Source organism: Serpula lacrymans, assembly GCF_000218685.1.
Source record: "Serpula lacrymans var. lacrymans S7.9 unplaced genomic scaffold SERLAscaffold_10, whole genome shotgun sequence".
In the NCBI taxonomy this organism is placed as follows: domain Eukaryota; kingdom Fungi; phylum Basidiomycota; class Agaricomycetes; order Boletales; family Serpulaceae; genus Serpula; species Serpula lacrymans.
The window spans coordinates 18,376-29,901 of NW_006763299.1; the positions used below are offsets into that span (position 1 = coordinate 18,376).

General features: G+C 47.4%; 4 protein-coding genes across 4 annotated transcripts; 2 read left to right on the plus strand and 2 right to left on the minus strand.

Annotated features, from left to right (window-relative positions):
• Positions 1–1,844: 1,844 nt before the first annotated feature.
• On the minus strand, positions 1,845–5,543 carry SERLADRAFT_362514 (uncharacterized protein; the record flags this gene model as incomplete). Its single annotated transcript, XM_007320531.1, has 11 exons — positions 1,845–2,576; positions 2,657–2,863; positions 2,911–3,262; positions 3,315–3,436; positions 3,487–3,576; positions 3,633–3,781; positions 3,833–3,924; positions 3,979–4,223; positions 4,257–4,474; positions 4,528–5,413; positions 5,463–5,543. 11 exons carry the CDS (start codon positions 5,541–5,543, stop codon positions 2,373–2,375), a joined length of 2,646 nt encoding a protein of 881 aa, XP_007320593.1.
• A 1,035-nt stretch (positions 5,544–6,578) lies between these two features.
• Positions 6,579–7,452, plus strand: SERLADRAFT_362515 (uncharacterized protein; the record flags this gene model as incomplete). Its single annotated transcript, XM_007320532.1, has 2 exons — positions 6,579–6,627; positions 6,691–7,452. Coding segments are annotated over 2 exons (810 nt in total), but the record flags the coding sequence as incomplete, so codon positions are not given.
• A 1,648-nt stretch (positions 7,453–9,100) lies between these two features.
• Positions 9,101–9,883, minus strand: SERLADRAFT_440080 (uncharacterized protein; the record flags this gene model as incomplete). The annotated part of the gene is made up of 3 exons (XM_007320533.1): positions 9,101–9,387; positions 9,445–9,663; positions 9,724–9,883. 3 exons carry the CDS (start codon positions 9,881–9,883, stop codon positions 9,101–9,103), a joined length of 666 nt encoding a protein of 221 aa, XP_007320595.1.
• Positions 9,884–10,059: 176 nt separating this feature from the next.
• SERLADRAFT_394657 (uncharacterized protein) lies at positions 10,060–10,817 on the plus strand (the record flags this gene model as incomplete). The annotated part of the gene is made up of 3 exons (XM_007320534.1): positions 10,060–10,254; positions 10,322–10,425; positions 10,480–10,817. 3 exons carry the CDS (start codon positions 10,203–10,205, stop codon positions 10,543–10,545), a joined length of 222 nt encoding a protein of 73 aa, XP_007320596.1.
• Between the last annotated feature and the right edge of the window lie 709 nt (positions 10,818–11,526).

Here is an 11,526-nt window from a genome sequence, read left to right on the forward strand (position 1 = left end):
TGAAAATAAGCCCTCGAGCCCACCCAAAAGAAATGCAAGTCCTGAAGATGCCACTGTGTAGAAATAGATATTCATCTTATGAGTTTACCATTGTGCTGACGGTCTGCTCGGAACCTTTCTCAGTGACCAGACGTTTGTCGATCTTGATATGTTTGACCCGCACAAGGTGCCCCCGCAAGTGCAAGCGAAAATATCGGAATCTCACTGCCGCAAGGGTAGAACTCGAATTGTCTTTCAGATGTGGCCGAGAGATCCCAACGGAAAATCCCCTCTCCCTTTACACAGAAGGGGCAAGGAAACGGGTGGCCCAGACCTATGCCAGTGGGGTGCCACCCTCTATGACTTTTATCACGTCCATCCTTTCCCAGAAAACAAATATTATATGACCACATCGACTTCAAGCAGGCTTGCAATAGCTATGCGAGATACAGGGGAACTGGATGCTGCCCCGGACCAGCTCGCCTGGGCTGATCGAGAGGAGGATCCTCGCGATATCCCTCCCTGTGATATTGGGGAGCTTATAGATGACTCTAATATGCACATCAAAATGGGACTTTATAAATCTATGCCAAAAGAAAAAAAGCAAAAGTCTTCAAAAGCAATCGTCGATCCTTTTGACTTTGATAACTATCCTGACCCTTGGCCTCTGGTTCCTTTCAGTGGCGAAGGGGATTGGCCCACTCTACGCAAGCGTATTCCTCTCCATTTGTTACCAAAAAAACTCGTTGTCCACGATCCTTGGAACATTCTCGCGGTTCGTAACACGGAGGGGGATGATACGACGGATGGGGATGACGAAACGCCATGGACGGAAAAAGAAGACCTTACCTATTCGTATAGCCTTTTCCTGTCAGAGCTTGGCAAACAGAAGATGGAAGAGGAAGAAAAGGCTCTCCAGGAAGAACGAGCCAAAAAAGCAAAGGACTGGAGGGGTTACGCGTTTGTTCCCAAAGTCGAGAAGTCCGGACCTATGGAGAAACCACTCATCGGTAACCTCCCACCTGAAACCACCCTTCCAGAATCGACTCCTGTTGCACATCTATATCTAGCCCCCAAGGGCTACCTTGGAAGAGGTCACCACTCGGCAGTTTACAAGGGCGAGTGGGAGCTACCTCGGCCTTTACTGGTTAAACCTAAAATTTGCGAAACTTGCGTCGTAGAGCAGGGGAAACAAGAAGTGGAAAAGAAATTGAACGAAAAACAGTCGAAGATGTCTACTGCAACTACAGCTGAATCATCGACTTCTATACCTTCCGAAGAAGAACTCGGTGTCGTCTCCGTGACAGATGTCATCCAACCTCGTGAAGTAGTTAAGTTACTAGTAGTACATGGAATGTCCGTCGGCGCAGAGAAGGTCAATGAGCGAAATAACGAGGATGACGAAGACGAGGACAACGCCAACGGAAGAAAAGTTAAGGCAAGCACGGAGTCCAATAATGACATCAAGGGTAAAGGTGAAAGCTTGGGAGGGAAAGAAAGTTCCCCAAAGCTTTATACTATCCAAGATCCATGTACAACACGTATTGTGTCCTATGAAGGCCCAGTGGACCACTACCGCCCTGACACTCAATGGCAAGTCCCCGGTTATGGCCCTATTTGCGAACATATGACACAACGTCAATTTGGTCTGACTGTACCGCCGACTGCCAAAGTTCAAGTTGCGGTTAAGCTATCCATCCAGGGAGATTCGCATCTTCTTCGAGAGGCGGAGAATTACCAAAAATTCCCATCATACTTCTTCGAACACTGGAATGGATATAACATTGTCCCTCCAATACACGATCCTGTCCCTGTAGGCGCAATAGTTCCTCAATTCTATGGGTACTATACCCCAGACCCTATAAATCAAGAGACGACAAAAACGGATGACGACATGACAGAGCATGATAATAGGGAAACAGAAGACGATGGCGGTCCTCGCTACTTGAGTCCTATCATGCTCCTGGAGCATTGTGGTGTCCCTGTCGAAGTGAAAAATATGTCGATAGACGATAGGAATGAATGCGCATCGCTACTTTTCAGGTTCCATCATGAAGGATGGGTTCATAATTCATTCGCAACTCGTAATATAATGATGGAGAGGGGTCTGCATTCAGAGTGGCCTATCGGTCGGATGATTTCGGACAAGTTCAGTTATCGTCTCATCGACTTTGGAAGGTCTACAAGGATGGAATCTTCTCTTGAAAGGGCTAGTGAGGAGAACGTCGCGCTTAGACTATTCTACCTTCATCACCACGAACTTTCCGAGCCAGAGTAATTGAATGCTAATATGTCAGAATTGTTGTGGTTACGACAGCAGACAGCAGAGTATGAGCGTCGATTAGCTAGAGTATGATCACCACATGCCACGGCTACGAGTACTATTGTGACTTTCATAAATCTGCCAGAACATCCCCAAGCTTCGATCGTTCAGCTAGACTTATATTGTCATGGACCCCTCCCTTTAGAATTGAGAGAGCTTTTTTGGCAGTCGATATTGCTGTTTCAGGCATATTGGCTAGCTGAGCTACTTTCAGACCATGACTGTTACGATTAACTCCAGGCCTCAAGCGATGCGAATAAGCAAAATGACTATCCTATTGGGAATGATCGTTTCGCCAGGAATAAGTTATCATGATAAAATGCGATTGAACGTGCTCACATCCGTTTCGTCGACATCGGTGCAGGAGAAGGCGACCTCTGAGAAGATCCCTCCACCTTTGTGCATCTCAGAGCGGTACCCTAGCATCTCAGCAAGCTCGTGAAAGTGGGTCGCGAAGAGAGCCCGACAACGGTTTACAGTGATGAGATGGTGAATGGTAGCAAACGCTATTGCCATGCCGTCAGTGACAGTTGTTCCCCTTCCTACTTCATCCATGATGACCTGACGAAAGATTAGAACTAGCATGACCTGAAGAACAGTCAACCTACGAGACTTTTAGGAGTTGCTCGTCGGAGAATCTCGGCAGTTTCAAGCATCTCTACCATGAACGTACTTCGGTCTCGAAAGAGGTCATCCTTAGCTCCCACCCTCGAGAATAGTCGATCAACAATGCCCACCACCGCGTGATCCGCGGGCACATACGAACCTATTTGGGCAAGTATAGCTAGCAAAGCTGTTTGTCGAAGCAGTGTAGACTTTCCAGCCATATTGGGTCCTGTAATAATTTGAAGCCGGGAACCGGAATTCAGCGCAATCGAATTAGGGGTGAAAACGCGTCCTTGAGTGAGCAAACCGAGCTCTACAGTAGGGTGTCGGCCATTCGTGACCTCATAACACACGCTAGTTTGGATCAGATATATATATACGGATATCTTTTACCAAACACACGTACTCGTCCCTGACTTCAGGCCTAACAAAGTTCCTCTCAGTCGCCAAGTTCGAAAAAGCTATCGTCACGTCCAGTTCATCCATTATACGAGCATTTTTTCGAAGGTGTGCTGAACTTGCATTGACCTGCAACTCAAACATCAATGTTACACATTACACAAGGAAATGCTGATCACCTCGTTGCGGAGCATTCCGAGTACCTCTTTTTCAGCTGCTGAAATGGCTACTGTAGTCTCAACAATTTGGCTACCGAGTTGGGCCCACTCCTAGATCAATCAGTGGGATTAGGAATTGCAACCAAGCAGCGAAAATAATTCCTCACCTGATAGAAGTAACTACACGTAGAACCTGTTTCTGTTATGCATACAAACGCAGGCGACTCTTTTAACTTGGCCCGATCACGCTTTACGCGAGCGATATGCACATGCATGCCATAGTTAGGAGAAGAGCGGAGGGTCAGGGAGGGTGCACCTATGATCGTCAATTAGAGGAGGATATCATTCGAGGTAACATGGATTTTACCATAAGTTAGCTGTAGTCGCCGTTCAAGCTTTGTTCTTCTCTCGAGGAGCTCCCCGAGAGTTGTATGTAGTGCAAACAGCTGCTCCGTAAACCTGGTAAAAAAAGAATGTTAAAGCACATTGTAGCATATGTCCTCAGGCACGTACCCAGGCCTGATGGACCACCTCGTAGTGCCATCGTATTTAATATTGGTGGACACGTTTAGTGGTCCCTGTAATAACTTCGCATGGTCATCGTCGTCGATAGCATCAGAGTCGTTAGAAGAACCCTTCCCCAGCCGATCGACATTCTCCAATGCTGTACTGATACGGTGAGAAAGCCCTTTCAAGTCCGTCATCTTGGATAGAAGCTGGTCAATACCAGCCCAGTGGTCAGTCATAGTGACCCCTTTCTCCTTCTCTTCCATCTCTTTCTCCAACGTGACTCGTTGTTGAATTAGAGACCAGGTAACAACCGTCGCGTTGATAGACAACAAGTCAGTCACATCTCCCCGGCCCAGAAGGAACTTTTGTATAATGCGTGAAGCATCATCTACGTCACTTAATAGTTGCAAGATGTCATCTCGGAGATGTGGTCTACTCAGGAAAAATGCGACCAAAGATTGGCGGGCGCTTATCTCTGGGATCGACGTACTAGGAGAACCTGAGGAAAGGCATGGGTGAATGTTAATCACACAGAGACTAATGATATCTTACATAACCAGCGAGAAAGAAGACGAGTACCGCCTGTCGTGGTAGTCCTTTTTATAACGTTCAGCAAACTACCTGCAGTCCCGCCTTCCCTTGTACTTTCGCGCAACTCAAGTGCTTTAATAGTATTTGAATCCATCTGCATTCTCCCCTCTGTCAGTTCTCGGTTAGGCCGAAGAAGCTGAGGCATATGTTCCAGCAGGTTTGCATGTAGATAGCTTGTGAGGAGTCCAATTGCGGAGGATTCCTCTTGGGAATAGAGGGGAAGAGCACCTGAAGAGATATCGGACAGACCAGTTATATCGTCAGTGGATGTATCAGATTGAAAAGATACATTGGAAGCAGGTGGCGATCGAGCAGCATTGGAGACAAACCAATCTTCTTCCATAAGTGCCTGACGGATGGGATGCGTAGATTCGAGGTTTCTGTTCAATACAATTTCTCGCGGATTGATTCGAGTCAAATGATTCCTCAAGGCTACTTCCGTAGAAGTCCTCGTGAAAAATTCGCCAGTCGATATATCTATCCAAGCCAAACCAACTTCACTTGACGTAGTCGGGTCGCCTTTCTGAGCCGTGATCTCAGGTGCACTGAGTGCGAGGAGGTAATTATTGTCGTAAGGATTAAGAAAGGGCTCGTCAATCAATGTTCCAGGTGTGATAACGCGAGAAACACGTCTATCGAACTCAGGTTTCTGACCGGGAAGTGAAGGTCGGGGAAATTCCTCGCACATCGCAACGAAGAGTTTGTTCTGCTGCACTAAGATTTTGAGGTATTTGTCGATGTGCATTAGAGGAAAACCGCACATAGCTACAACCTGCTTGTCCCATACCCGAGATGTCAGTTTGATATTCAGGAGACGAGATACCTCCTTGGCTTGATCAAAATATGACTATGCGAGGGATTAAGTTAAAAAACGATTAAGATAAATATAAGTTTACCTCGTAAAACTGACCAACACGAGTGAGGAGAATGCAATGAGGAAACTTATTCAGATTAGCCAGTATCTCCGTCGCAAGCATATTTCTGGGTCGAGCTGGTGCCGGCGGAGACTCGACTGTTCTCACAGGTTACATAGTATGTAACAAGAAAAACATTATCGTACCATTTGTTTCACTATTATCATGACATCGTCGTGTACTTGTTTCGCTCGTGGAAGAAACATTAGGAATATTGATTTCCACTTAAGTAGTGCAAAGTCAAGCAAGGGAGAGACGAAACTGCAATCGTTCCTCTTACCTTCATTTTGAAATGTTTTGGTCTTTCGACGACGCTTCACAGGAATGATAGCTTCTTCTTCCCCTGACACATTGGTGACTTGGATTTCTGGTGGAAGAGTCTTCAGAGAACGCGGTCTTCCGACCCTTTTTGGTTGCCTGGCCATTATCTGAATCTGGGTAGTGTCGTTGTCATTTGCGAGAGCTTCGGTGGAGGCATTTTTTGGCGAACCTATATTATGGTTCATATGTTTTTATCCCAAGTTATCAGAGAAGTGATCAGAAAATGCGTTATAGTTTGCGGATGACGGGAAGTAGCACCTCTCAGTTTCGACGTCAAGGACCGCTGGCTTTGCAAACCTCCTAGCCACTCTTCACAAGGTGGAACAAGACTACCGTCTTCCGATATTTGTGACTTTGGCAGTTCAGAAAATTTCTTCTTAGTCTTCGTAACGGTCACCTTTTGCTCAGGTTTGGACGCTATATTCGAGTCATTGTGTTCACTTGCTAACAACAGGACACGCGCTGAATGTATGTTTCGACGTAGGACACTATCCCAGATACGATATGCAGTGTAACCAGAGACATGGTGGCATCGTCTCATAGGAGCAAGACCACAGTCGACGCGAAGGTGGAAGAAAGAAGGGGACGCGTTGTTTGGCTGGATTTGGCTATTATGTGGCGCAGTTATCCTTCGCGTCGAGACATTGTCAGCCTCTTCGCTACCAGTGAGACGTTGCTTTTGACACTTACAATAACTATCTCAAGCTTCAATACACATAAATGGACGACGACTATCCCCAACTTCCCCGGCGGAACAGAACTGAAGATGACCCCAAAATGATAGGCTTGTGGAAAGTCGGTAGGACCATAGGAAAAGGAAGCTCAGGTGTTTAATAGACTGCTAGCGGGATGCAGGTCCAATCCTTGCTTGACTAAATTCTTAATTCAGGTCGTGTCAGGATTGCTAGACATTCTACTACCGGCCAGTATGCAGCGGTGAAGATTGTTTCAAAGAACGTCCTCCTGAACTCGATGAACAACCTTGGCGACTCTGCAGAACACATGCTCCTCAGCATCGAACGCGAAATAGTCATCATGAAATTAATCAATCACCCGAATATAATGCGTCTTTACGATGTTTGGGAAACATCAAGTGAGCTGTACCTCATCCTGGAATATGTCGAGGGCGGGGAACTTTTCGATTATCTGTGCAACAAGGGCCGTTTGTCAACTTCGGAAGCTCTGGGATATTTTCAGCAAATAATTTCTGCGATACACTACTGCCATAGTTTTAACATTGCCCATAGGGACCTCAAGCCAGAAAACTTGCTGATGGACCAGAACAAAAATATCAAAGTTGCAGATTTTGGAATGGCTGCATGGCAGGCTAGCTCGAACAATGGAATGCTACGGACAGCGTGTGGGAGCCCCCATTATGCTGCTCCTGAGGTTGTTATGGGACAAGAATACAATGGCTCTGCTTCGGACATCTGGTCTTGCGGCGTCATTCTCTTTGCTCTGCTGGTCGGGCGACTTCCTTTCGACGATGAGGACTTGTACACCTTACTGGAAAAAGTCAAGCGAAGCACCTTCGACATGCCTTCCAACATCGATCCACTTGCTCAAGACCTCATCTCAAAAATGCTCCGGAAGGATGTCAGCCAACGTATTACCATTCCTGAGATCTTGAGGCATCCTTTTTACATATCGCAAGAACCTAAGGCGGTGGCCCACTCGATGCCAAATTTGGACGACATAGCGAAGCCTCTCTCGGGTACTGATGCGATCGATCCCGACATCTTTGCGAACCTGCGAACTCTATGGAACGGCACTCCGGACGACGAAATTATAGAAAACTTGAAGAGCGATGAACCGAACTGGCACAAGGGCATTTATCATCTACTTGTCGAATATAGAACCAGACATCTAGAAAACTACGACGAAGAAGAAGAGGAGCTGAGGAATCGATCTAATAGACGGCGCAAAAAGAATTTGACGGTATCCGTAGCATCACCGAACAAAGAGTCACAGGGTATGCGAAGAACATCCTCTCAAGCTACTGATCTGGGCCGTTCTCCTTCGTCGTTTCCTCCCCGAGCTGAACCCCCAACGCCAAGCCGAGCAGCCCGCAAGACACAACCGGATTCGTCTACAGACGACAAATTACAAGATAGCACACCTCAGGTCACCTTGCACGCATCTTCTCCGCCTTGTCCAATTTTGCCAATACATTCTCCCTTATCACCCGAGTCCCTATTATCCCCTATCTCTCCACTGTCTCCCATCTTCGAATCGCTCAATCTTCCTCCTTTGGTCGTCCCAGAATTAAACGATGACAAGATACAGCAATTTTTCCATCAAATCGTCGAACATCTTAACGCAATGGAAGCAAGAGCGTCTTTGGCGGGGGGTACGCCGAACATGGAAGCGGCAACTGAGTCTAATGGGATGTATCACGGCAACTCAAAGGCACCTCCGCCCACTCCTATCAGTGCCGTATTTACCAACCAATCACGATCGGAAGGTTACAGTAATGGCTCTGTGACAAGCAGTAATCACTTCTCGGTTGCTAACTCCTTCGGAGCCGTGGGATATGAAGAAGGTACCGGACCACGACGAAATCAAAACGGTGCGGATAAGGAAAACCAAGGTTATTTGCATGTGTCTGGGCCTGGGATCGTCAAGAAATCATCTCTGAGGAGCAAGGAAGGCGAAAATTCCAAGAAACCGCCTCTGCGTGTTCAGATTATCGAGCCATCCCCAGCAAAACTCAGGAAGAAGCATAGTGGAGGGGACACATCTGCAATTTCTCCCGCCTTTTCCGAGAATTCCTTCACATTATCAGCCACGCCTCGACGTCGCTGGTTTGGGAACGTGTTTAGGTTCAAACCCACAGTCTACCATCTTCTCTCTATTCACGATGCATACACTTCCCGTGAGGAGTGCCGCAGACTACTCGTTGTTCTTGGTGTCCGTGTCATCCTCACACAAGCAGAGAACCTTGGGATTCTGAAATGCAAACTGGATGAAATCAAGGACCCCGCAGGTGCTCTAGCGGTGGTTAAAGCAGTTCGCTTCCGAGTTGAGGTGCGCAAACCATCTCATCCGCAAGCAGTAGCCGGATACCAGGTCTCTCTGCATCTCATTCAAGAGAAGGGTTCTTTATCGAGCTTCCAGTATTTATACAATAGGTTGAGGAGACTATGGGAGCTAGATGCACCAAGGACACCTGTAGATCATAGTCCAGCCCTCACGGAAGGAGGCTTGTATAGAGAAGTTGAATATCCGGCTTAGAGTACACTATTTTTGTCATAGATATAAATGCGAGAATATACACAGTAACTATTGTAGTCGTGTTGCTATAGTGGCCCATCCATTGCCATGATAGTGCTTGCAAACCGAGTGGGAGGTTCTGATAGCATCGAATCATCAACAGCAGTATCCATCTCTGGTGTCTGATTTTGTCGCTGATCTCCGCTGCTTTTGTCTAGGACGGTATGATGCGTGCCAGGACGTGACAGTATAGTAACTGTAGGCTCTGCGCCAGAGATGCGAACAAAGCGAAGGAGGTATATGAACGCGACCTCTTTTTGGTCCCATCTTCGAAATAGCTCGACGGTGGGCTCGTGGGTCAGGTCGGGAACCTCTGTAAATGTGAATGTGATGAGCATGATAGCACACAACAAGCTTGTTATGAGCTTACCCATCCCAGTCCTGTATTCCTCTGCCTCTCGCAACTTGATCTCTTCAAGTTTCATTTCCTTCGTACTCTTTGGTCTGCCTTTGCGCCTTGCAGCCCTTTCATGCTCTAATTCAACATCATGTCTAACCAACCAAACATCCCTAACGATCGAGTGGAGATCTTCCAGAGACAGAACACCTTCTGGTGGTATCGCGTGATAAAAGAACCCATATACGTCCGCTGAATCGATTGTATCAGTGGATAATATCCTCCTATTGATATCAAGGGAGAAGGTAATACCTTGTGCTAGTTGCTTTTTGTTGCGTTTTGATGCAGCCTCTGATAGTTTGCCTTTGCGAAAGTGGGATCGTGATATTTGTCCTGCCTTGCGTGATTCAGGGTGAAAGACCTTCTCCTTCTTGGGCTTATTTTCAGTCTTTGCCGTCTTCGCGGGTGCCATGATTACCACAGGTGTGAAAACAACACACGGATGTTTGCAGACTGGTTCGTAGGGAGTATGGTAAGTATTCAAAAACTATTTTGGCCTTGAACCCGATTTTGCGATCATCACGATACTTCAGGAAAAATATAGATGCCGTGGGAATAATTTTGATTGATGTTCCTTCAGTCGGGCTGCCGCGGCTCCAAGTTTATCCCGTTTGCAGTCAAGACTTCAGTGACCTCGTACTATAGCGCTTTTAGCAAGCGGCCATCTGAGGCCTCTCTGTCGCGATTCAGGAGGACTAATCCCCCTGACTGCAGCTAATCTAGTCATTATCATGTCTTCGCGGGATTCTGACCGAATTACTTCTGCGCAGCAAACCTTGGACAGTGAGTCACCTGTTTCGCCAATTCGAAGCAAGTGTGCATGTCTAGCATGCTGAAACCACATGGACAGTTCTTTATGACATTTCGCAATTGCTAAATACTCAGCTGGACAAGGAGACGCTGGCAACGTGTGTTGGCATGATTGAGAATGGCGTTAATCCGGAAGCACTGGCGGTACGTGGTGGCTCATTGTCAGAAGATGCAACTCTGGGCTAATACTCGACCTAGGCTGTCATACAAGAACTTCGACGGGAAAGTGCGGCTCTGAATGCGCAGACGGGTGATGGGCGATGAGGACAGACTTTGTGCTGGTCGTATGGTTTTCTGCTACTCACCGATGATACACTCGGCAGGAGATGGGCTTGGGCCTGATCATAGCATGACAGTTGACCAACATCAGGTTCATCAACGTGGTATCAATTTTGCTTGGTTAATCCGACAACTCTGGGTTCAAGTCAGGCACGGAGTCGACGTGTTTTTCATCGTTTTATGTGCGATATTGCGTGGAACATGTAGCAAGTATATTTATTGTATTACTGTAGCAGCAAGTACACTGTAGTGTGTACAGATAGTTCTTCTGTCTATTGCAGCGCTGGCAGAGGAAACTCTGCCGGGAATTGTAACTCAGATTGGGTGGTGCCGAGTGTGCCGTGTGGATCTGTAGCAAGGGGCCAGGTAGTATAACGTCTGCGCTTGCAAGGCTTGTCTCGGGACAACTGGCCACGACCACAAGCAAGACGGCGGGCACGACATTCAAGCATACGTGTCGACGTTCTTGCCATAGACACGCTCGTTTACCCATACTTGCTCAACAATGCAGCCCTCTCAGCTCGAGATCCAGCGTGAGGTGGAGGCCCTGCGAGATATCAGACGACGCTCAACAAGCCAGGGTGGTCCAGGAGCGCTTATTCTCGATCCAGACCTCCCAAATTCATCGTCACCAACATCACCAACCGCGCCTTACTGGTCTGCAAATGCAACTCCTCCTTTGACAGACGGCGATTCCAGCAGCAGCTCTCACGAAGGCAGCTCTAGCTCAGAGGATCGTTCGGGCTCTGACGACCCTTTTCATCTTTTCTGGGTCCCAGCTCGTCTCCATCCAGAGATCGCACCTGCAGAGTTTAGAGCTTTTCTCAAGGAACATTCCCGTGGTCCACCTCCAGATGGCGTAAGTCCACCTGAGCGATCAAGCTCGCTCTCAGTCCCAACCTCTTCCGCTCTCGGCCGTAAGCGGTCCATGCTTAGCAGGCAGTACAAACCATCAGAGGATGATGG